Source organism: Equus caballus, chromosome 6 (assembly GCF_041296265.1).
Source record: "Equus caballus isolate H_3958 breed thoroughbred chromosome 6, TB-T2T, whole genome shotgun sequence".
Lineage (NCBI taxonomy): Eukaryota > Metazoa > Chordata > Mammalia > Perissodactyla > Equidae > Equus > Equus caballus.
The window spans coordinates 8,722,210-8,743,323 of NC_091689.1; the positions used below are offsets into that span (position 1 = coordinate 8,722,210).

At 56.0% G+C, this 21,114-nt stretch overlaps 4 protein-coding genes and 1 long non-coding RNA gene across 13 annotated transcripts in view; 2 read left to right on the forward strand and 3 right to left on the reverse strand.

The window, feature by feature from the left end:
• The window catches only part of NHEJ1 (non-homologous end joining factor 1), a 75,619-nt gene extending 74,287 nt beyond the window's left edge, over positions 1–1,332 (reverse strand). The window contains exon 1 of one of the 3 annotated variants that reach the window (XM_023642376.2): positions 1,195–1,332. Coding sequence is in view for 1 of the 3 variants with exons in the window: in XM_001915174.5 (XP_001915209.2) it covers positions 919–984 (66 nt within the window). In the remaining 2 variants the exon portion in view is untranslated. Of the gene's footprint in view, positions 1–848; positions 1,049–1,194 lie in introns of those variants that run through there. The other 2 variants (XM_001915174.5, XM_023642377.2) reach the window with 2 other exon arrangements.
• Positions 1,045–4,046, forward strand: LOC138924558 (uncharacterized). Its single transcript, XR_011439501.1, has 2 exons — positions 1,045–1,428; positions 3,523–4,046. It is a non-coding gene; the product is annotated as an uncharacterized lncRNA (long non-coding RNA).
• SLC23A3 (solute carrier family 23 member 3) lies at positions 1,941–8,339 on the reverse strand. Of its 4 annotated transcripts, XR_011439498.1 has the most exons (13): positions 8,034–8,339; positions 7,739–7,896; positions 7,526–7,623; positions 7,264–7,337; positions 6,891–7,072; positions 6,442–6,565; positions 6,176–6,290; positions 4,924–5,177; positions 4,328–4,433; positions 3,868–4,035; positions 3,190–3,384; positions 2,789–2,884; positions 1,951–2,694 (listed from the first exon to the last, which is right to left on the reverse strand). XR_011439498.1 is itself a non-coding variant. In XM_070269275.1 (12 exons), exons 1-12 carry the CDS (start codon positions 8,205–8,207, stop codon positions 2,405–2,407), a joined length of 1,764 nt encoding a protein of 587 aa, XP_070125376.1. In that variant the 5' UTR covers positions 8,208–8,339; the 3' UTR covers positions 1,941–2,404. The 4 variants fall into 4 exon arrangements, 3 of the variants coding, with proteins under 3 accessions (XP_070125376.1, XP_023498138.1, XP_023498139.1); XM_070269275.1 differs by lacking the exons at positions 3,190–3,384; positions 6,891–7,072 and adding an exon at positions 7,073–7,179 and having other exon boundaries at positions 1,941–2,694; XM_023642370.2 differs by lacking the exon at positions 3,190–3,384 and having other exon boundaries at positions 1,947–2,694.
• Positions 8,340–9,794: 1,455 nt separating this feature from the next.
• CNPPD1 (cyclin Pas1/PHO80 domain containing 1) lies at positions 9,795–16,009 on the reverse strand. Of its 3 annotated transcripts, none has more exons than XM_070269278.1 (10): positions 15,530–16,009; positions 14,395–14,688; positions 14,073–14,160; positions 13,533–13,641; positions 12,914–12,995; positions 12,629–12,749; positions 12,415–12,543; positions 11,786–11,847; positions 11,300–11,417; positions 9,795–11,064 (listed from the first exon to the last, which is right to left on the reverse strand). In XM_070269278.1, the coding sequence occupies exons 3-10, from the start codon at positions 14,139–14,141 to the stop codon at positions 10,519–10,521; spliced, it is 1,236 nt and encodes a 411-aa protein (XP_070125379.1). In that variant the 5' UTR covers positions 14,142–14,160; positions 14,395–14,688; positions 15,530–16,009; the 3' UTR covers positions 9,795–10,518. The 3 variants fall into 3 exon arrangements, with proteins under 3 accessions (XP_070125379.1, XP_023498141.2, XP_023498142.2); XM_023642373.2 differs by having other exon boundaries at positions 15,052–15,555; XM_023642374.2 differs by lacking the exons at positions 14,395–14,688; positions 15,530–16,009 and adding an exon at positions 14,256–14,334.
• Positions 15,768–21,007, forward strand: RETREG2 (reticulophagy regulator family member 2). 2 transcript variants are annotated; one of them, XM_023642372.2, is made up of 9 exons: positions 15,768–16,042; positions 16,333–16,439; positions 17,133–17,163; positions 17,518–17,653; positions 18,040–18,124; positions 18,395–18,538; positions 18,695–18,789; positions 18,948–19,083; positions 19,283–21,007. In XM_023642372.2, the coding sequence occupies exons 1-9, from the start codon at positions 15,768–15,770 to the stop codon at positions 19,882–19,884; spliced, it is 1,611 nt and encodes a 536-aa protein (XP_023498140.2). In that variant the 3' UTR covers positions 19,885–21,007. The 2 variants fall into 2 exon arrangements, with proteins under 2 accessions (XP_023498140.2, XP_070125377.1); XM_070269276.1 differs by having other exon boundaries at positions 15,905–16,042; positions 17,606–17,653.
• Positions 21,008–21,114: the final 107 nt, after the last annotated feature.

The window sequence follows — 21,114 nt, forward strand, 5'->3', positions numbered from 1 at the left end:
CTGAGTCTAAGCCATTATTTTTCCAACTATAGTTTCTGAAGCGCAGTCTTGTAACACAACTTAATTTGTACAGTCACTAGACAGGTGAAATATAAATATATTTTGTGATTTTCCTTTGCTGCTGTCTGAAAACTCTGTTTGCTGGATGGCAGTACTTGAGTCACGAGCCACAAGTCTCACGTGCTGTTCCTACGGGGAAGAGAGGATCTTGGAATGATTAAGCTAGTCCTCACCGGACCAGAGCTCCACACTGCCAAAGGTCAAAACGCAAGCGAAGTCGCCAAGCCCTTCTCTATTAGGCACTCCCCAGTGTGCACTCTAAGAGTCACCAAAATTGGGTTAATTATCCTAGCCTGTCACATCAAAGCCCTGAGGCTCAAGACTCTCAAACTGTACGGTTGTACTTTGTCTTGTCTTGTTTTGGGGGCGGGGCAGGAGTTTTAGAAAAAGGTCTGTGACATTCAGCACCAGACCTGGGGTTAGCTGCTCCCACCACACACGTCCTGTCGACTCTGAGGCCTCTATAGCCCACTTTTTTCTTTTTCCCTTCGAGGCCGCCTTTAACCTTCACGTTAACTAGATTCACCCGTTTATTATTCCTGCACGGAGGTGGGGAGCGCCGAGGGCCAACAGCGGGGTGAGGTCGCTGAGAACCGGCGGCTGCACCAATTCCCGCCCCTCGACCGGGAGCCCCGCTCAGCGCAGTTCCTCCGCCATCCTGCAGAGGGCAGCCAGGCCCCAGCGGCCATCCAGGCTGGGCCACGCCCCGTCCCTCTGGAAAAGGGCGAACCCTCGCTCCCTTGACCACAGCCCCACCCCAGGAGCCCCGCCTGGCGTCCAGTCCCCACCCGCTCTCGCTAGAAGGGCCTTCGCCGTCCGCCTTTCCATTGCTACAGCAGCGGCTGCAATGAGGCGCACCTCGGGACGCCTCAGGAGATAACAAACCGCACAAGCAGCTCCTTCCTTGCTGCCGCCAAAGAGCATCCTTGCAAACCCCGCCCCGCCGCCGGGAGGCGGGCTGCGCACGCGCGGCCTTGCAGCCCCGCCCACCCACGGAGGCCTGCCCCAGGACCCAGGGCGCGCGCGGGTCTCTGCGCGGGGATAGCGCCCTGCCCGGGCCAGTCCGCAGGGTTCGAGCAGCTCCTCGCCGTCCGGTCCCCACCTCGGCCCCGATTCGAGCCCGACCCCACCTACCGTGAGCGGCTGCGAGAGCTCCCACTCTCTCCGCAGCAGGCCCGCCCGCGCAAACCGAAAGGCCTAGAGTACTGGCATTTCCCCGCCACGGGGGGCGGGGTCTTGGGGCACAGGGGCGGGGCCTTGGCCGGTGTGGGCGGGGCATCTGCGCCCCCTGAGCTGATTAAAGGAGCGCTCGGACCTGGAGGCACACCGAGGCCAGGAGAGCCAGATGAGAGCCTGGGCGACCTGCCGGTAGGGAGGAGGCGGGTGGCGCTCCTTAGAGTCACTCTTGCGGAGGAGAAAGAATGCAGCACGAGGTGCAGGAGAGGGGTCCCCAGATTTGGACTTGGCAAACTCAAATCCCTTCCCTTCCCTCCCCCTACCTGTCCAACCTCTTTTTTTTTTTTTTTTTCAAATAAAACGAGAGGATTGACCTTCACTAGATAATGTCTCAGGTCCTCACCAGCGCTCGAGTTAAGAGATGAGTCTCCCAGGCATAAATCCCACGGTCTGACCTCATCCTCTGCCTCTCCTGTCTCCTTTCTCCCTCCTTCCACTCCTGTATTTATGCTCCTGAGAAGCTTGAAATCCCTCAGCTCATCTGTGCTTTGTACCACCTACAGTTTTGCTAAGGCTGGATACCTGAGCCTGAAGAATTCTTCCCATCCATTTTCCACCACTGAAAATCCTGCTCTTGTCAGGGCCAGTCTCCGTGCTGCTGCTTTCATAAAGCCTTTCCTGCTATCCCCAATCAGAATGAATTGTTTCTTCCTCTTTGCATTGTTTTAATCTTTATTACAGACTGCCTTCTTGTTTGGATTCTAGTTAGTAATTACATAAGTCTTTTTAAACGGTAAGTCCCTTGAGAGGACAGGGACCCTGTCACATCCATATCTGTAGTTCCAGGACCTTGCACATGGGAGGTGCTCAATAAATATTTGTTAAGTGGATGCTGGGGTTCAAGTATAGATAGTTCACAGGCAAAATCTCATTCATTCATTCATGGTCCATCAAACCATGGGCCCTGCTCTGGAACCATTAGGCTCAATTAAGAGAAGGCAAAACACCTATGGGGAAATGAGACCTTTAGGTGGCCCATTTTACACACACACACACCCACACACACACACGCCCTTTCCTTAGGAGAAAGCAGAGCCTGGGAGGTGACTCTCCAGCAAGCTGGGAAATAGGGCTAAACTAACTAGGACACAAGTAGGAGTCCTAGTAATTACTGGGGCCTAAGTTCTCTGCTAGGCCCTGGGCACTGCTCCCCAAAGCTAGGCAGCAAGTCAGCTGTCTCTCCTGGCTCAGAGGGCCCTCCTTCCTCCTTTGCGGGGACTTCATGCAGTGGACAGAGGCAACGGAGGGGCTGGGGGATGCAGGGACACAGGTTTTGGATGGGGAAAGGAAGCTCGTACTCTTGAGCAGCCTTCTCCCTGCACTTCTTAGGCATCCATGCCTCTTGGGCAGCGAAATGAGATGGCAGCTCTTGACCTAGGCCTCGTTCAAGCCGTGTGCCTGCAAAAGAGAGGCTGGTCAGGCTACTGCCCAACCGGGGGAGTGATGACTTCCTGGCCACTCCCCAGTCTGCTGGAGCCTGGCCTCAGCTTACCAGGAATGGTGTTCTCCAGGAGGAAGCCCAAAAGTCCAGCCAGGAAGATGGGCTCTGTGAGCAACGAGTGCAGTAACACATCCAAGGGGCTCCAGCCTACAGGGGGTTGGGGCCAGGCAGGAAGGGAACTCTGATCCTATGCAAGGCCAAGAGGTCTTATACTTCTAGCTCTAAACCTACGTCTTGGACTAAAAACAGATCTTTCTGAGTTGTCATTCCATCCCCCCACCTTTGTCCCTCTGTTCTCCATTTCCCACACCCAGGCCCTTCCCACAGGATCCCTGCTCAATTCTCAGTCTTCTGAGCATCCACATGTACCTCCAGTTAGGCTTTGATAGTTCAAGGCTCCATCTCCGGAAAGTTTGGTATTAAAAGCCCCAACCTTATTCCCCACTTCTTACCTTCCATGCTCTAGCCTGGGTTTCTCAATCTTAGTACTATGACATCTTGGACCAGGTAATTCTTTGTTTGAAGGGGACTGTCCTGTGCATTGCAGGATGTTTAGCAGCATCTCTCTGCCCACTAAATGCCAATGACAATCCCCACTCCCCTGTTTGTAACAGCCAAAAATGTCTCCAGACATTGCCAAATGTTCCCTGTGGGGCAAAATCATCCTCAGTTGAGAACCACTGCTATTTGCTAAGCTGAGCTAACAGGCTACCTGTTGCTGCTCCCAGGACAAACCCTATGATTTCTGACTTCTATGTCTTTGTTTATGATGGTTCCTCCACCAGGAATGACCTTCATCTCACCAAATATGTTTGCATCCTGCCATCCTTCCAGACCAGCTCAACGTTACTTTGTCCCTAAACCTTACCGGGATTATCTCAGACAGAAGCCATCTCTCTCGCTACTGAGCACCACAGCTCTTCATCTGAACCTTTTCTGTTTGTTCCTTCACACTTCATCTCTTTATTACTAGACTGTAACATCTGGAGGCACCTTTGTATCCCAAGGGGCCAACTGTTCACACCAAATCCCAGAGACGGGTGTGGGGCCTGGAGTCCAGAGAGCCTGAAGCTCAAGCCCTTGCTTTCCTGCTACTGAGCAACTCCACCCCCCTTCCCCACGCCTCCCACCTGTGCTCAGGAGGACTGGGGCTTCCTGAAGCCATCTTGGCAGCAGCAAGGCCATGAAGATGGAGAAGCCAACAATGAAGACATTCCGCCCGGAGTCAATGTCAGCCAGGTGGAAGCTGGAGAATCCAGTAGACAGAACCACGGCCTGGGTCACCCCCAGCACCCCACCTGTCTCATATGGAAGTAATCAAAGGGGTTGAGAGAAGGCTGGTACAGCAGGGAGTGTGGCAGGGCAGGGTAGGTTGTGATGGAGAGACCACCAAAAGGCTTATTTCTGATTCTGCCAGAAGCCTAGTCAAGAGGCCAAGATATGGGGCTGAGAAAATGAGGGCAGCTGACCCATGCTTATATCCATGTTTCGGGGAAGCTATTCAGAAAGAAGGGTGCCAGCCACAACAAACCAGTTGGTCATGCTGGCGGGTACTGGTTCAACACCAGTCCTGCTGATATATCCACTCACCAAGCACAGACAGCGGGATGGTGGTGAGGAGCTGGGCCAGCCTTGGGGAGAGCCCAAGCGCCATGCAGAGCAGCCCCACCAAGTGGGCCACTCGCCGAGATCCAGCCTAGGTGAAGAGGAGACACTGGAAGATGCAGCCACCTCCTGGGCTGTTGAAGGGTTTAGTCTGGCTGGCCGTTCTCATCATTTGGATCCCAACTCACATGTTACCCTTCCAAGGGTACTGCAGCTAAAGGGGCCTCTTTACCAACCAGTATCCCGTTACCCTGCTTCGCTTTCTTAATAGCACTTATCACTCTGAAATTATCTTGTTTACTTTTCTTAAATTGTCCGCAAGAGATTAGGGACTTGATCTGACTTGTTCTTCACTGGAACCCCAGCCCTGGTCCAGTGTCTGAGGCACAGAAGGCGTTCTGTAGTGACTTAGTGTCTTCCTCACACCCCTAGCCCCTTCACCACTTCTAGGCACCTCCCTAAATGAGATCACTGGTGTGGAGAGCATGACAGAGCACTGGGCACAGCTGGCAGCCAGCGAGTGTGAGTGCCCTTCCCTCTCCTGCAGCACTCACTCCCCCATGGGCGCCCCGTCCACCTACCTGGACAAGACTCACTGTGCCCACGTTGGGGAAGCTGGATGCAATGCCCATGGGGCTCCCCAACAGCCCGGCCAGCACACTGCCCAGCCCCTCCAGGCTCAGCCCTCGGCTGCAGGCATGCGGAGGTGGAGAAGGCAACTGCAGCAGCCGGCCACACAGGGCGTAGCAGCCCAGGGAGCTGGTGGAGGCTGCCAAGGCCATGGAGATGCCTGCAGCCAGAGCCCTGGGTGTCAGCAAGGGCCAGTCCCACTCAGCTGGGGAGGGAGAAAGAGCTGCCTTGGGGCCAGACTCAAGTCTGGAGCATCCCCTTGCTTCCAAAGGCCTATGCCACTAGAACCCTGGAGGCTCCTTTGTCTTTGAAGATAATGTCTTGAGACAAAACCACCAAACTCTCAGGATAAAGAGCCATCCCTTTACCATGGTCTAAAAGGGCCTCTTTGATCTGATCTCTACCTCTCTCTCTCTAGCCTCATCTCCCACCACACTCTGCCTCACTGCCTTCACTCCAGATATACTGACCTTGTTTCAGACCCTTGTAGTTGCTGAGCTGCTAGCTACCACAGAGCCTTTGCATATGCTGTTCTGTCCACCTAGAATGCTCTTCTCTCTTGCCTTCACCCAATTAGCTCCTACTCATCTCTCACATCTCAGCTCAGAGATCACTTCCTCAAGAATACCTTTCCTGACCTCTCTGATAAAGTCAGAGTCCCCATTATAAGCTCTCATCACACAATGTACCTCCCCTTTGTTACATTTACCATGTGCAATTTTACATTTACTTGGGTTACTGTTTAATTAGTATCTGTATTCCCCAGCAGATTATAAACTTCATGAGGACAGGTGCTATGTTTGTCATGTTCATCACTATGTCCTCTGTCACATGTCTAGCATATAATCAGCACTCAACAGACCTTTATTAAGTGGATGAATGAGTACATTTCATATACAATGTCTCAAAAGCAGTCTTCATACATAGGTCACTAACCCAAATGCCTTGTGGGAGTAGGTAACATAAATGTGTAAACTGGGTGAGGAGGACAGTTGGGAGTGGTGGGGCCTGCAGCTGTCTGTTAACATTAAATAAAACACCTGTGATAAGGGGCTGGCATTGCCCCTCAGACTAGCAATTTCTCTCCTGTGTGTTTTGCGAAAACACGGGATTTAACTCAGAAATGAAATTCATTAAATCTTGAGTTTAAAGAAATAGACACTTTATTTGAGTGAGAGGATGGAAGACTAGGAGAAGACCCACCTGGGTGAGGCAACCAAAACCAGGGTGCCTTGGAGGGGGCAGACAGCTCCAGGGGGATGGCGCTGAGACCCAGAAGGGCAGCGACGATCCACCCACAGGCCACCGGGATCAGCACCTGAGGGGCGAGACTGAGACGGAAGGAATCCCTCCCCCAGAACCTTCCCAGCCAGCCTGAGATGGGGGACAGAAGCCAAAAGGTAGGGGCTGAGCGAGTGTTCTATGCCAGCCCTTCTACCCTCAACTGCGCCTGCCCAGACCCCACCTACCGAGAGGAGCCGGAAGGCAGGGATGCGGGTGTGAGGTGCAGAGGTTGAGGCTGGCCTCCAGGGGCATGGGGGTAACTGGCAGGAGCCCAGGTGCTGAGAGCAGACCACCATGAGCAGGATAAGCCTAGGAGAGAGCAGGAGCTTTAGGAGCAAGGGGCAGCAGGCATCCTGAGGGGGATAACGGAGGTGGGGGTGGCAAACTACCATACAAGGGGGTCCCAGAGGAGAAGGTGCCTGTGGAAGGGGGAAGGAGAGCACCTTGGGGGTGAGTGGGAGATAGTGAAGATCAGGGGGGAGGAACAAACTCAGCAAAAGCCCTGGATTCCAAGTCTACAAAGTGTCGTCCGTGCTCGGATCGCTGCCAAATCAGGTAGGGCCAGCAGCTCTGCCCTCCCCCAGTCCCACACACCCCACTGGTCACCACCCCACGCCTCTCAGGACCTACGTACAGCAAAGCCAGGCCCCAGTGCGTGGAGCAGAACAGGGCCACCTCCCTGTGGGCAGAGAGCCCTGCCACAACCAGGCTGGGGGCCAGCACGAGGGGCCCACAGTGGGGGAACAAGTGGCCAGGACCCCCCAGCAGTCCCAGCATGCCCTGCAGCAGCCCAGACACCACCACGGCCCCGGACACCTGGTGGAGTGGAGAAGAGGACAAAGAGAAGACAGTCTGCTCAATCGAGTTGACCTCAGCCTGGACTTCGTAACTACTTCCAGGGGTGGGTCCCTCCTCCAGAGCATCTTAGTCCCTGCAAAATGGAAACAAGAACCTCCCCAATCCTGGCACCACCTTAGCCCTCCTGCTCCCCTTCTCTAGGCACGCACCTCTCGGAGAGAAGCGTTCCAGGGCTCCAGGCCAGGGCAGCCAGGCCCCCTACACAGGCGCAGCACGAGGGAGGCTGGGAAAAGTTGGAGAGAAGGGAGGGAAATGAAGACCCATTGCTCTTCAGTCCCAGCTGGTGCCTGGCAAGGCTCCAAGCCCCACAGTGCCCACCAATCCCATCATTGCCCAATCGCAATTCCACGCCCACCTATACCTGTACGCTCCCAACCCCACCCTCACCCCGTGTCCTAGCTCTGTGCTCACAGTTTCCAGGTGTCTGGATGGCCAAAGGTAGCTTCTGGCTGGTCAGCACCAGAGCGGGGACAAGGAACTCTAAAGATGGAGCCTGGACAAGAGGCAGCCTGTAGGAACAGCAGCCCCGGCAGGTCTGGAAAACTGTGACAGCCAAAAGGACTCCCCCAGCCTCTCCTACCCCCCGGGACCCCATCCCTCTCTCTCCAGGGAGTTCTCCCTCACCTGCTGCCCATCCAAGTTTGCAGGGTAGTAGACACACCGCATGAGAAAAGGCTGGAGGCCAGGAGCTGGGCAGGAGAGTAAGAAAGTCCTCCTTGGGGGAGACTTCGAAGCAGGAGCAGGTGGGAGGCACAGAGCAGAGAAGCCAGGACCAAGATATGCTGTAGGTGGAGGAATGGGAAGGGGCAATCTTCAGAAATAGACAAAAATACCTATTTCTGCAAGGTTTTTCATGCCACACCCACTCTCCCAAACACTCCCTTCGGTCAGCACCAACTCCTGCACCTTTGCCTCCTACCTGCAGAGCCAGAAGGCAGCTGAGGCCCCAAGGAGGAGGCCCGCCCAGAGAGGCCCCAGAGCGAGAAGAGGGCTTTGGGACAGCAGGTGGTGGTGGCAGTGGTGGCGGTGGCAGGGGAGCATCCTGGGAGCCCTCGGAGCACAGCTGGGTGGGATGGGGGCCTGGTCGGCTCATGCTGCCCTGCCTTTGTGTTGTCTTGGCTGCCCTGGGCCAGAGTTAAGTAGAGAGAGTAAGAGGTCAGAGTCTGGGTGAAGTTAGCTGCCTGGAGTGCGGAGGGGGTGGGATGTCAATGAAGCGGAGCGAAGGGATGAGGATTGGGGTCAGGACAGGGCCCTTTCACCTTTGCCCAGCTCTTGTGCAAATTCCATCACCCATTAACCAGGGAGTCGTGTTCTGGACACTTTTCCCCAAGAATCTCCATCTAGATCCCCTGTTCCAAGCTCTGGAAAGCAGGGTAGGGGGGCCGGGGAGGAGATCCATAAAATAGCCTGGGAAGATCTGACAGACTGTATTCCCGCCTCAGCAGCGCCTCTTCCAACTATCACTCCCACACCATAGTTCTCAACCCTTTCAGGGTCAAGGCCCCAGAACACTTCAAAAGACAATGCAAGGGTCACATCCCTACATCATGCATGACAATAGCAGTGACCACAACTGCTGTAATGTCCTCATTGTCACATCAAGGAGAAATCAAAGTAATTTATAACAACAGGTATTTCAATATGTGAAAGCTCGGGCCCAAGTAAACCAGAAGACAATGAAGCAGTCCAGTGCCCACTCCCACATGTAGAATCATCATGGTTGTGACAGCTACAATGCCAACTGACACTGGTCTTTCCTGGCGGCTCCTGTGCCACAGGCAGTGCTGCCATTGGTGACCCGATGCTCCAGATAGTGGACAAGTTCTTGATACAGTGCTGAACAAAGTGGAGACAGCTTTAATCTACATGGGGGTTTACTCCTCTCGAACTGAGTCTTCTTCAAAAGGTGTGAAAACTATCTTGTGTTTACATGTGAAAATTTAGATCGTTCTTGGCTCCAATAAACAGGTTTTTTATATACATGATGTCCAGCGGGTCATTCAGATGTCTTGGAAATTCTTCATAGTAAGGGGGGTCCTGAGCATTTCAGGATGTCTAGCATCCTGCCCAGGCTGGCTAAAGGCCAGGAGCGTCCCCTCAAATTTGTGTAAAAAAATGCCCTGTAAATCTCCAAATTGCCCCCCAGGGGGCAGTACCACCCGTGCTGTGGATCATCGTAAGCAGTCCCAAATACCCTCACTCCAGCGGCCTGGGATGTTTTCCTTCTTCCAATAACTCAGCCTTGGATGTCTCTCAACAACAATGACTGCCGCCACGTGTCGGACTGGATTGGAAGTCAGGCTAGAGAGAGGCATCCCAGGGCTTGTCCTCAGTGAGCCCCTGGGGCTCTGCTGGACGCTCAGCTTGGCCTCTCCTCCAGATGTGCTTCAGGATCCACAAGCATGGGGCTCACCCAGAACTTGTGACAGACAGGGCAACCCCAGGCATGGGACAATCACCATCCGTGTCCCATGGCAGCCAAGTCAAGCAGTGCTAAGGGCCCCAAGGTGCTGGGAGCAGGGATGAGGGGAAGTCTGACATGGCAGCCTATGACCATCAATCAGGGCAGTCCTGAAATGGGTTCAGGGAGGATGAACTACAGATGATGGGATGAGGCGGGAGGAAGGGCAGACATGGGGAAGGGTCTTCAGGGGCTGCCGTGGAACAAAAGGCCAGGCCATCCAACTCAAACTGTTTATTGAAACGTCAGTTCTACAAAAGCGTGAAAAACCCAGATACAAAGCGGCGGCCAGAGAGGCCTGTGAAGAAAATACCCAGGAGGAACCAGAAGAGAGGGAAGCCCGGGAGCTGGGTACTAAGAAGAGAAGGCTGGAAGACAAAAGGGCAAGGCTGAAAGTCCCGGCAGTCCCCGGCTCCTTTAGACGACATCCAAGGGACGGATGTGGAGAGGGTTTCCCCCCTTCCCTCTGCAATTACCACCTTGGCCAGATCAGTCCCTAGCTCTCCTGCTCCAGGGACATCACACAGACCCCAGTCAACGTCCGTCCCGCGCCCCACCCCCATGCCCCCCGCCGCTGTCGCCCCACTTCTCCCATCTCCCACCATTACCCTTCCATCCTAGGCAGCTCAAAAGCAAAAGTCTAGCAGAGCCCAGGGGAGGTGGAGAGAGCACAGCTTCTCCTCTGCCCAGCTGTGACATGCCCCTGATCACTGAGCTGCCACTTTCCCAGGCACCACCACTGCCCTGGCCAAGGAGCCAGCCACTGAGTCTAGGAGAGTGAGTGACCTTCAGTCCTCTGTCCCACAACCCCTTAAGCTCCATCACCCAGGAGGACTGGGGACCAGCCAAGGACCCAGAGAGGTAGAGAAGATCTAAATCAAGCTTTGCTCCTCCAGGTTCTCAGAGACACCCAAGTCCTCTTCATGCATTCCTTGGAGCCTATCTAGCCTGGGAAAATGAAAGACTTGAGGCGGGCCAGCTCCATGATGCTGAGAAGGGAACACTGCTGGGGCTGTGGGAGCAGAGGGAGCATTGGGCTCCAGGACCAGGGGGAAGCCAGGCCATGGGAGTGGTACCAAGGGCTGGGAGGCCCAGTGGGGATCGTATGGTTGAGGTGGTGGCAGGCATGGCAGGTTGGGGAGTCTCTCCGGGGCTTCTGGCAAAGGGGGCAGTTATGGAAAAGAGTGGGAGGGGCAGGAGGGTCAGGGGGAGGTGGTGGGGGGGGAGTCAGTGAGGCCAGAAGACTGCCCCAGAGTGAACGCAGCCCTACATCGCCTCCCAGGCAGCTGGAGATGTTAGCAGGACACGGCAGGCACTGTGGCACAGGAGAAGGTACACAGGGTTCCAAGAGGCACCTGGAGGCCAGTCCAAGGTCGGGGGGGCCAGGTGGAGGGCTGCAGGACAGCCCCAAGGACTGGTGTATTACAGCCACCGATGCCACAGCCAGGGCCACACTGCTCACATATGCCATGGCTAACAGGCAGGAGAGCTGTAGCAGAGAGGGTCAGAAAGGTCAGTACCCAAATACCCTTCCCCCTAAACCTGCTGCTGTCTGTCTTTAACACACCCATCCCTTGTCACTAGAAACCTGCGTTCAAGTCAGAGCTCTCTGTCACCATCTACTCCCAAACCCCTTCTCCTAAGCCTTTCAGCATCTGCTTTCCATCGTCCCACCCTACACACCAGCCCACTCAAGCCCCCTGTTCTTCCTGTCCCCTCCTCACCTTTGCCAGCCGCTGGCAGAGGGAGCCCAGGGCCAGCTGCCAGGCCGGCTGCTCCAGCAGCACACACAGGTCTGTGTAGGTGTACCAGCCCCGCCGCCGTCCCTGCTGCTCAGCCACACTGTTGGAAGGGGAGAAAAGACAGGGAGTGTCTGCCACTCTCCTGCAGCTGGCCCAACGGCACCTTCATTCCCCCTGGAACCCACCAGAAGGACTAGGGAGCTTTTTAAATACACAGATTCCTAGGCTACCTGTTGATCCAGAAACTGAGGATGAGCCCAAGATCTGTATTTTCCATAAGCTTCTCCCACCCTCCCAAAGATGATTATGAAGAGGGCAACCAGGCTTGGGAACCACTACCTTGGGCGATTCTCTTTCCTGTCTCCTCCCACCTCCCAATTACACAGGCCCTCATCTCTGTCTGGCTCCTCTTTTTAGGCCTCAGCCCCCAAGTCACTCAAGCCTCTCTTCCCAACTCCTAGAACCTACCAGCTCTCCAGCCAGCTCAGCACCTCAAAGATCTCCCGAGGGTCAGTGTAGAGACGCCAATCCTGTGGGTAGGAAGAGAAGGGCACCAAACTGGGTCCAGGTACGAGCCACAGTCATTTAATAACCAGAGCTGCAGGAGCAACTGTAACCACCACTACGGCTAACACTTAGCACATACTCTGTGCCAGACACTGTTCCAAGAGCTTTGACGTATTAACTCATTTACTCTCCACATATCGGGTTTCACACTATACTCTCCATTAAGGGCAACGGGAAAAAATAATTCTGAGAATGGTCCAAGCCCATAGGGAGCTCAGAGTCTAGAGACAAGGAAAGTTAGGAAGCAAATAATCAGAACCCCGTAAGATGAGCTCTGACTCAGAGCGTGCCCTGTTGGGCCTGGAGGAATGTGGGGGATGCTCCATTTCTGGCTTCACCGCACTAGGAACCTCCAAGGTCTGTGGTTAGTGCAGAAGGGCTAGGAAGGGAAGACGCTAATAGGGAAAGACACAAGGAGGATAAGCAGAAAGAGAAACGAACAAACAGAAGGTTGAGAAAGAAAAGAAAAAGGTGAAAGGAACAAAAAGATGGGCCAGAGAAACAGAGCAAGAGAAAGGACAGCTACTCACCATGGCACTCAGGAAGCCCCTCTCCAGGGCATTGAGAGTGGGCACGGCCACACCCCCCGCAGCTCCCCATTCATCATTGAAGACCTCTTCCTCCTCCCCTTCATCGTACAGGTACTTACTGGCCACCATCTGCAGAGGAGGCAGAAGTGGTGTCTGTAGAGCTCACACCCGGCTCCTGGCTCACCAGGGAGATGAAGGGGAGGGGGCGTCTTACCATGGAGATCAGGAACAAGTCAGAGGACGACACGTGCTGTAGGTAGTCGGGGTTTCGGTGCCGGAGCCGCTCAATGTACACCAGAGCCAGCATCATGGCACACGGGGAGATGCATGCCTCCCTGGATGGCGGAAAGGATCAGTAATTAAACCCAAGGGTCTTTCGGCTGTTGTAACTCTTCTGGTGCTCATCCATGTGGCTTTACATCTTCTCTTCAGAGATAACTATTTCCCTCTCCCTAGAGCCTGAACCCTCTCATCCTGTCCCCCTCAATTCCGGGCTCACCGTGACACATGAGCTACATATTTCTTCTGGAGTCGGCGGATAGGGCTGGGGGCCGCCTTCTGGAGCAGTTCCACAGCAATGTCTGCAGGGGGCAGAAGGAAGGCAGAGTGAGTAAACAACCCTCCCCAGCTAGTCCCCACTGCTATCAACAGAAGACCCAGATCTACACCATCTGAGGCCTTGGGGACAGGACCACAGTAGCAAAATACAGATCAGATTCTCCCACGCTGAGACAGAAAGCCCATTCTGAGTTTGAATTTCAGCTCCTTCCTTATTTTCCTGTTGCCTGAAATTATCTAGATTTGTCTTCCACTATTACTCGTTTAAGAAAATAAACTTGCTATGTTTATTTGGAAAACACGTGACAGCCTCAGAAAACAAAAAGTTTCTAGAATACAAATCAAAAGTGATACAGATTTGTAAGACAGCAATGTTTTTCACTCATTTGGGTTAAAAAAAAAAAAGTGACATATAAAGCTAGTGCTTACACCAACTACCAATCAACCAGCTACAAGGAAACTGCATAGCCCATGGGGGGTACACCTAGAGTCAGTGCGGCCACTGCTGACAACCCCATTTTCACGCTTCTCACGTGCCCAGAGACACAACACTGTCGGACCTGCCACGGGGCTGGAGAGCTCCTCCAGGCTACAATCAGCTTCCCAGTCCCAGCCATAGTAGAGTCTCCTTCGGATCCGGGCACTCAGCTTCTGGTGTCCCGGGAGGAACTGAAACAGGGCAGGAGGGGGATAGAGGGTGAAGGGCATGATGGAGATCCCGGCTCCGGGCTAGGAGGGGGGTGTGGGGCAGGAGGCCCGCCTCACTGCTAGTCCGGCCCGCGCCCCACCCAGCCCCGCGATCTGTGGATTGTTCGCCAGTGTCGGCTTGTCCACACGGGGAGGAATCCTCCTCCACTGAGGGCTCCCCAGAAGAGGTTCTCCCAGAAGGGCCCCGGCTGGCCACCCGTACCCCCATTTCTGTACCCCGCGGCTCCTCGCCCAGGGCCCAAGCAGCCAGGGCCTCGAGTAGGCAAGGCTCGAGCGGCTGCCGCCCGGCTCTCGGGCAAAACCGTCAGGCGAGCTCGCAGCTGCGATCGGGCCCCGAGGGGAGCGCCCGGGGTCCCGGCTCCAAGCGCGGGGAGGCCGGGCCGCGCGCTCACCGTGAAGTCCTGGAAGCCGGTGAGGGAGAAGGTGCCTTCTTCGTCCAGCAGGAGCCCGGCCAGGTCCATCGTGCCGCCAGCCACCGCCCTGCGAAGGTGCAAGGGAGGGAAAGGAGTTGTAGGGGCACCGCGGAGCCGTTCCTGCCCGCCTGTCCACCTGCCCGCCGGCCTCCCCGCGCGCACCGCCGCCCTGGCCAGTGCAGCCCCCTCCCCTCGCGCCGGCGGCGGCAGGCGGGGCCCGAGCAGGCGGGCGCCTCTTCCTGTTCCGCCCCGGGCGGGGCTCCGGGCTTCGGGTGTGGGGCTCGAAGGCCTGGGCGCTCACCTCGCGGAGTGGAGAGGAGACCCGGCTGCAAGGCGCCGGCCGTGTGGATGCGGCGCCGCGCGTCTGCCCCGCGTTTACAAGCCGCGGAGGTGTCGCCGGCGAGTCAGCGCCCGGCACTTCCTGCCGCCCGCCGGCCCCGACCGCCGGGAAGGCGCCGCGCGCGAATTCCTGGCCGCCCTGAGCCCAGCGAGTCACGGAGCTGAGCCCCGGCGCGCCCTCGTCTGCGAAACGGGGACGATTCCTAGGGGACCATGCCGCACTGAGGACGAACGAGCCGGGCTGACCTTTTCGTACCTGTGTAGATGTTAATATCAGTAAGACAAAGACGCCGGACAGCGAGTTGCCTGACTTTTAATTGTGGAGATAAACAATAAACACACACACAGCAATGTCCATAAAAAGCCTTGGAAAGGATACACGAGAAACTTAACAGTGGGTGAACTGTGGACAAGGTGGCAGGGAAACTTACTTTTGGCTGTATACCTTCCTTTTCGTATAGTTTGAAAATGTAAACCTAATTACGTATTTTGTAGGGTTATTGCAAAAATTAAACGATCTCAAGAAAGTATTAAGGGCCTGGTACGTTGTAAGCCTCAATAAATGGTGTTAACATGCGCCGCAAAGAGTAAACACGCAGGGTTTTATTTTTAAACTCACCCCTCGACCCCAATTTCCTGATGGAACAAGGGATTGGAAGGAGCGCCGATACGTGGAGGCGGTAAAGTTTACAAAAAGAGATGGGGAGCAAACAACTTTTCCAAGTTGTTTTTCTGAGTTGCGAAGCTGTTTTGGAGTCTGTCGAGTCACGCGCTGGTGTTTGTTTATCCGCGGAGGGGAGGGAACTGGGAGGACCAGTATGTCGAGGGTTGAGTAATAGGACGGCCGCCGCCCTTCCAGAGCAGAAGCCGATCCTACCGGGGATACTGGGCATCTGGAAGGCCCCTTCCAGCCCCTTGGGTCCGATTCACACCGGGAACACCGGGCCAGCACTAGACTCCCTAGCCGCCCTGCCTATTCAGGGAGAAGAAAACGGGTTGGGGTGGGGAAAGGCGGAGACACAATCCCTCCACCAGGCAGACCCAGACACAGCCCAGCCGCCGACGTGGGTCACTACTTCAACAGCCCGGACACACACCTGCGTAGGAGCAGGGGGGAGGTCCCCGGCAGCCCCCAGCGCGCAGGCGCGGGCCTCCCAATCCCGGCGGTTGGGCCGCGTCACGTGACGGGGGTCGGCGCCCTGCCGTCACGTGACTCGCGTCCGCGGCCTCGCCGGCGCTCTCCGCGGCGTGCGCCCCCTTCCGCCTGACGCGCCCCCGGCGGCGGCCGCGCAGCCCTGGCTCCTCGCGGGCTCGGGCGGCGGCTGCGGCGGGGCTATGGCGAGCGGCGGTGGCGGTGGTAACAGCGGTGCGGCTGGGGGCCCGGGGCTGGGCCTCGGCCTGGGCCTGGGCTTGAGCCTCGGCATGAGTGAGGCCACCGGCGAGGCGGAGGAGGAGGCGGCCACGGCCGAGGCGGTGGGCCGCCTGGCCACGGCGCTGTGGCTGCGGCTCCGCGGCTGGGAGGCCGTGCTGGCGGCGGCGCAGCGACTGCTGGTGTGGGAGAAGCCGCTGCACAGCCTGGTCACGGCGGCCGCGCTCAACGGCCTCTTCTGGTAACGGCCGCGGAGGAGGGGGCGGGGCCGGGCTGCGCGGGAGAGCGGGGGCGGGAGGGGCCGGGAGCCCCGGTCCCCTTTCTGGAGTTGACACCTGCCTTGGGGGAAGGTCCCATCGCCCAGTTTGTAAAGGCTGTTTTCCCCCTGGCTTGCCCCATTCGCCTACTTTCGACCCCGAGTTCGGCCTGGAGGTTCCCGTTCCGCCATCCGTGGGCGCTATTCCCCCTTTTGCGGTGGATGCGGGATCCTGTCTCACCCACTCCCCGCTGAGGTCCCGGTCTCTCCCGAAGGTTGCTGTCTTCATCGTGCCTCCGGCCCATCTTCCTACTCAGCATCTCCCTTTTGGCCTATTTTCTGCTGGATCTCTGGCAGCCTCGCTTCCTCCCTGATGTCTCAGGTGAGTGCGATTTCCTTCATCCAGCAAGTCCCATCGTGCGCCTGCGTTGTGCCTGACCCCACTGGCTGGGTTGAATGGCGAGGGGCGTGGACAGCAGGCCCCCTGCCTCCCAGGCACCACCACTCTCCCAGTTAGGAAATCGAGAATTGCCCCTTTCTCAAAATTAATGTGACTGTGAAACTCTGCAGCCAGATCGTCTGGGTTCCATTGTCTGCTGTGCCACTTACCACCTGTGTGAGCTTGTAAAAGTCGCTCAGTCTCTGCCTCGGTTTCTTCATCTATAAAACAAGGGTAATAGAACTTAACTTCGTAGGGAGGTGGAGATTAAATGAGTTAACACACGTTATGTGGTTACGATGGGGCTTCACATGTGATGGGAACATTAGCTCTTCTTGCTGTTTTTCTTGTTATCTGTATATTTGCTGAATAGGTGTTTTGGAGCAACTAGGTGCAGGCTGTGTGTGAGTTGTTTAGGATGTAAACGTGGATAAGATGTGGTTCCTGTGTTTGAAAAGGCTAAAGTCCAAAGAAGGAGACAGTTGTCCAGGGAACAGTAACAACGTAATGTTTCCTGGGATTGGCATCTGAAGAAAGTGCTCTGGGACTACCGAGGAGGAGCACCTATTTCTGCCTTGGGGATTGTCTCCCAGAACCCCTACCGCTCAGTAACGTGTACCCCTTCTCTTTCTATAGCATCAACCCCAGAGGAGCCACACTCTGACAGGTGAGTGCAGGCCACCTCTTGAAGACGAATGCCCAAACCCTGTCTCGCTTTGGTGCTGATGTCACCGCGGTGCAGGGCAGCATTGCAGCTTCTGCAGGCACAGACTCCAGCGTATGAGTGGGCTGGTGCCAAGCTTGGTCCTAGGTTCCGTGTAGGTGTCTGTGTGCCTGCTCCTTTGCGGGCAGAGGGTTGGGAGCTCTGGGCTTTGCATCCCAGCACCAGGACAGCCTCCCTTTGGGAGGTGGGGTTGTCCACTTCCTTAGACTGCAGATCTCATTGGCATTCTCAAGAGGGATTTGAATGCCTAGGAAGCTGGTGTCTGAGGCCTCCAGGGGTCATGTCATGTCTCCCCAGTGAGGGTGCGGGGTCAGGCGCCCGGCCGCACCTGCTGAGTGTGCCCGAGTTGTGCAGATACCTGGCTGAGAGCTGGCTCACCTTCCAGATTCACCTGCAGGAGCTGCTGCAGTACAAGAGGCAGAATCCGGCTCAGGTAACCTCCCCCGAGTCGTACAACAGTTCCTGCACTGTGGGGAATAGAGGTCGGGGGTGGGGGCAGTGGTGTGAACTCCCTTGTTGGAGACAGCGAAGGAAAAGGCCTACTGCTGTCTTGAGGCCACATTGATAGCTAGTAGCCTGGGACAGAAGGCAGGCTCACCTCAGGGCATAAGCTTCTGATGTTGTTACACTGTTTCCTGATAAGGCAGACTAGTGTGAATTATAGGTGTTTGGCAGTGTCAGCTGTAGACTTCCTGAACTGGTGGTCTGGAGCATTCTCTTGCCTAGACTGGGCATTGCATTCCTGGAGGGCGTACCCAGCCGAGTGGGCTGCATACTTCAGCCCACAGTTCTTCTTAGACCCTTTGCTCTTCTCTGCAGTTCTGTGCTCGCGTCTGCTCTGCCTGTGCTGTGCTGGCTGTGCTGGGACACTATGTTCCGGGGATTATGATTTCCTACATTGTGTGTGAGTAAGGTCTAACCCTTGCCCTTCCCAAAGCCCTGTTCTTGTCGTCTTTTCCCTGGACCGAACCAAAGGGAGGGCAGAGTTCTCTCTCTGCTCAGTTACCCATTTAGGGAGGTTTTTTGGGGAGGAGGGCAGTGGATGTGGAGGGAGGAGGTTGACACAGCCTCCAGAAAGGACTTCGTCTTCCTTCAGCCCTATTTAGGGACCAGTTGAATGAGGGTTCTTAAGAAATAGGTATACGGAGCTCTGAGTGGCCCCTCTAACCCCTAGTGCTGAGTATCCTGCTGTGGCCCCTGGTGGTGTATCATGAGCTCATCCAGAGGATGTACACTCGCCTTGAGCCCCTGCTCATGCAGCTGGACTACAGCATGAAGGCGGAAGCTGATGCCCTACATCACAAACACGACAAGAAAAGTAAGGGGCTCCCGTAATGGGGGGTGGGGGCAGGGGGGCTTGGCTTATGGCTCATGCAATGTGCTGGAACTTAGATACTCTCCAGTCCTTTGCCCATGTTTGCAGCCCCACCCCAGTCCCTGCTTGGTCACTGCCCTGCCACTCTTGCTTCTCTAGAACGGCAGGGCAAGAATGCACCCCCTGGAGGTGATGAGCCACTGGCAGAGACAGAGAGTGAAAGCGAGGCAGAGCTGGCTGGCTTCTCCCCGGTGGTGAGGTCCAAGGGAGATGGGGTGTCAAGTGGAAGGTGGGGGGAGAACCTCTGTGCTTTAGAGGTTCTCAAGGGGCAGGAGGCGGGGGGGGGTGGTGCTTCTGGAAACTGGGTTCTCTTATCCCCTCGCCTGTTGTGTCTGTCCTGCTTTTCCTGCAGGTGGATGTGAAGAAAACAGCATTGGCTTTGGCCATTACAGACTCCGAGCTGTCTGATGAGGAGGCTTCTATTTTGGAGAGTGGCGGCTTCTCTGTATCCCGGGCCACCACTCCACAACTAACTGATGTCTCTGAGGGTATGTCCCTTAGCCCCTCTTGATCTTCCTGTTTCCTGTCGTGGGGTGCTGGCTGGGCTCTGTGGTTCTTGCCCCCATCCTGAAAGATAACACCTGAGGCCTGGCCCAGTATTCCACATCCTGAGTTCTCCTCCTTGAACTGATCGACCTGTTGTGGACGTTCAGAACAGGCCTATTCCTGACTCTGTTTTCTGCACAGATTTGGACCAGCAGAGCCTGCCAAGTGAGCCAGAGGAGGCCCTGAGCCGTGAGCTGGGGGAGGGAGAGGAGACAGAGCTGGGCCCCCCTCAGGCCATCTCAAGGCAAGACCTAGACTCGGAGGAGGAGGAAGATGTGGCAGCCAAGGAAACCTTGCTTCGGCTCTCGTCCCCTCTTCACTTTGTGAACACGCACTTCAATGGGGCAGGGTCTCCCACAGATGGAGTGAAGCTCTCCCCTGGAGGACCAGTGGAGACACTGAGCCCCGAGGCAGCCGGTGGTGACCTCACCCCTCCGCCCAGCACCCTCTCACCCCTACTTCGCCTTGCTGAAAGTGACCCGGTCCCCTCCCCCTCAGTGCTCCCACCTCTTCCCCAGGACTCGCCCCAGCCGCTGCCTGCCCCTGAGGAGGAAGAGGCACTCACCACTGAGGACTTCGAGTTGCTGGATCAGGGGGAGCTGGAGCAGCTGAATGCGGAGCTGGGGTTGGGGCCAGAGACATCCCCAGAGCCCCCTGATGCTCCACCCCCTCCACCCCTGGGGCCCGACACCCCGTCTCTGGTACAGTCAGACCAAGAGGCTCAGGCCGTGGCAGAGCCGTGAGCCCTGGGGGAAGGAGTTGCAGGCACAGGAGGGCTTCCTGGCTAGGGCTGTCACTGTTTCCTTCTTTCCCTACTACACTGGGAGGGGCAATATGTGGGGACGCTGGCTGTCACAGGGTAGCCAGTCCACCCTCTGCCTGCCTGCCTGCTGTCCCGGGCCTGCTACAGTACCTGGGATTGGTTTTAAGTTTGTAAATAACTTTACGTTTGGGTTAGTGGATGTGAACAGGGCTACGGAAGTCCTTTCCATGGCCTGCACTTGCCTCCCTGCCTCATCTCTATTCTCATTCCACTGTGTCCCAAGTCCTGATGGTCTATCCCTTTCTTTTTCCTCCTATCCTCAGGGACCTGTGCTGCTGTGTCCTCGTGTCCCACTTGGTTGTTTAGTTCAGGCACTTTATCATTTTTCTCTCCTGTCCCACGCTTCTCTGCTTTATTTCTCTGCTGTGTCCTGTCCTTAGCAGCTCAATCCCCATGCTTGGCCAGCCCCTCCTCCACAGCTGTGGCTGAGCTTTAGGGAGGCTCCTGCGTGGGAGGTACAGACTAAACCTGGGGTGATGGGTCAGGCCAAAAGTTACGCACTTAGGTCACTGTAGCCCGTGTAACCTCCGCTGCACCCTGCCCTAGTTCATCCCTGCCTTTCATGATACAGGAGAAGAGCAGGGATCCCACAGCACGTGCACCAGCACTGCGTCAGTGAGCAGGAGTTCTGCCTTGTTGGGATGAGAGGCTTTCTTACTATCTTAGGGAGGAATAAGGAGACCTGCTTCTCTGGGCCGTGGGTGCTCTGAGTGTGGTGGGACCCCCTACTAGGGTCAGGGAGTGGACAGTAATGTCTGCAGGTGTTGACTGGAAAAATAAAGTGTTGATTGGCTAGAAATGCTGCCTGCCTGCCTGCCTGCCTGCCTCACTGCGAGCTGCCCCCACACTGCTCTGTCCTCCCTCGCTCTGACTTACCTCCTTGTTCCCAGTCTTGCTCCAGCTGTTGATTTACCTTGGTGCAAAACAAGGCCAGAAGCAGGGATTGCCCTGATAGCCCTAACCTCCCCTTAGTCATCTTCCCTGACAGTGTGATATGTTTAGTGAGACTTAGCATGTGTGAATAAAGTGTATGCAGGAGGAAATTGCCTTGTCTTCCCAATCAATAGAAATTTGGGGCCATAACAATTGTTTCTACTATGTTGCCTACAACCTTAACACTGTCTTAAGAAGTCCCTAGCCATCTGTGTGC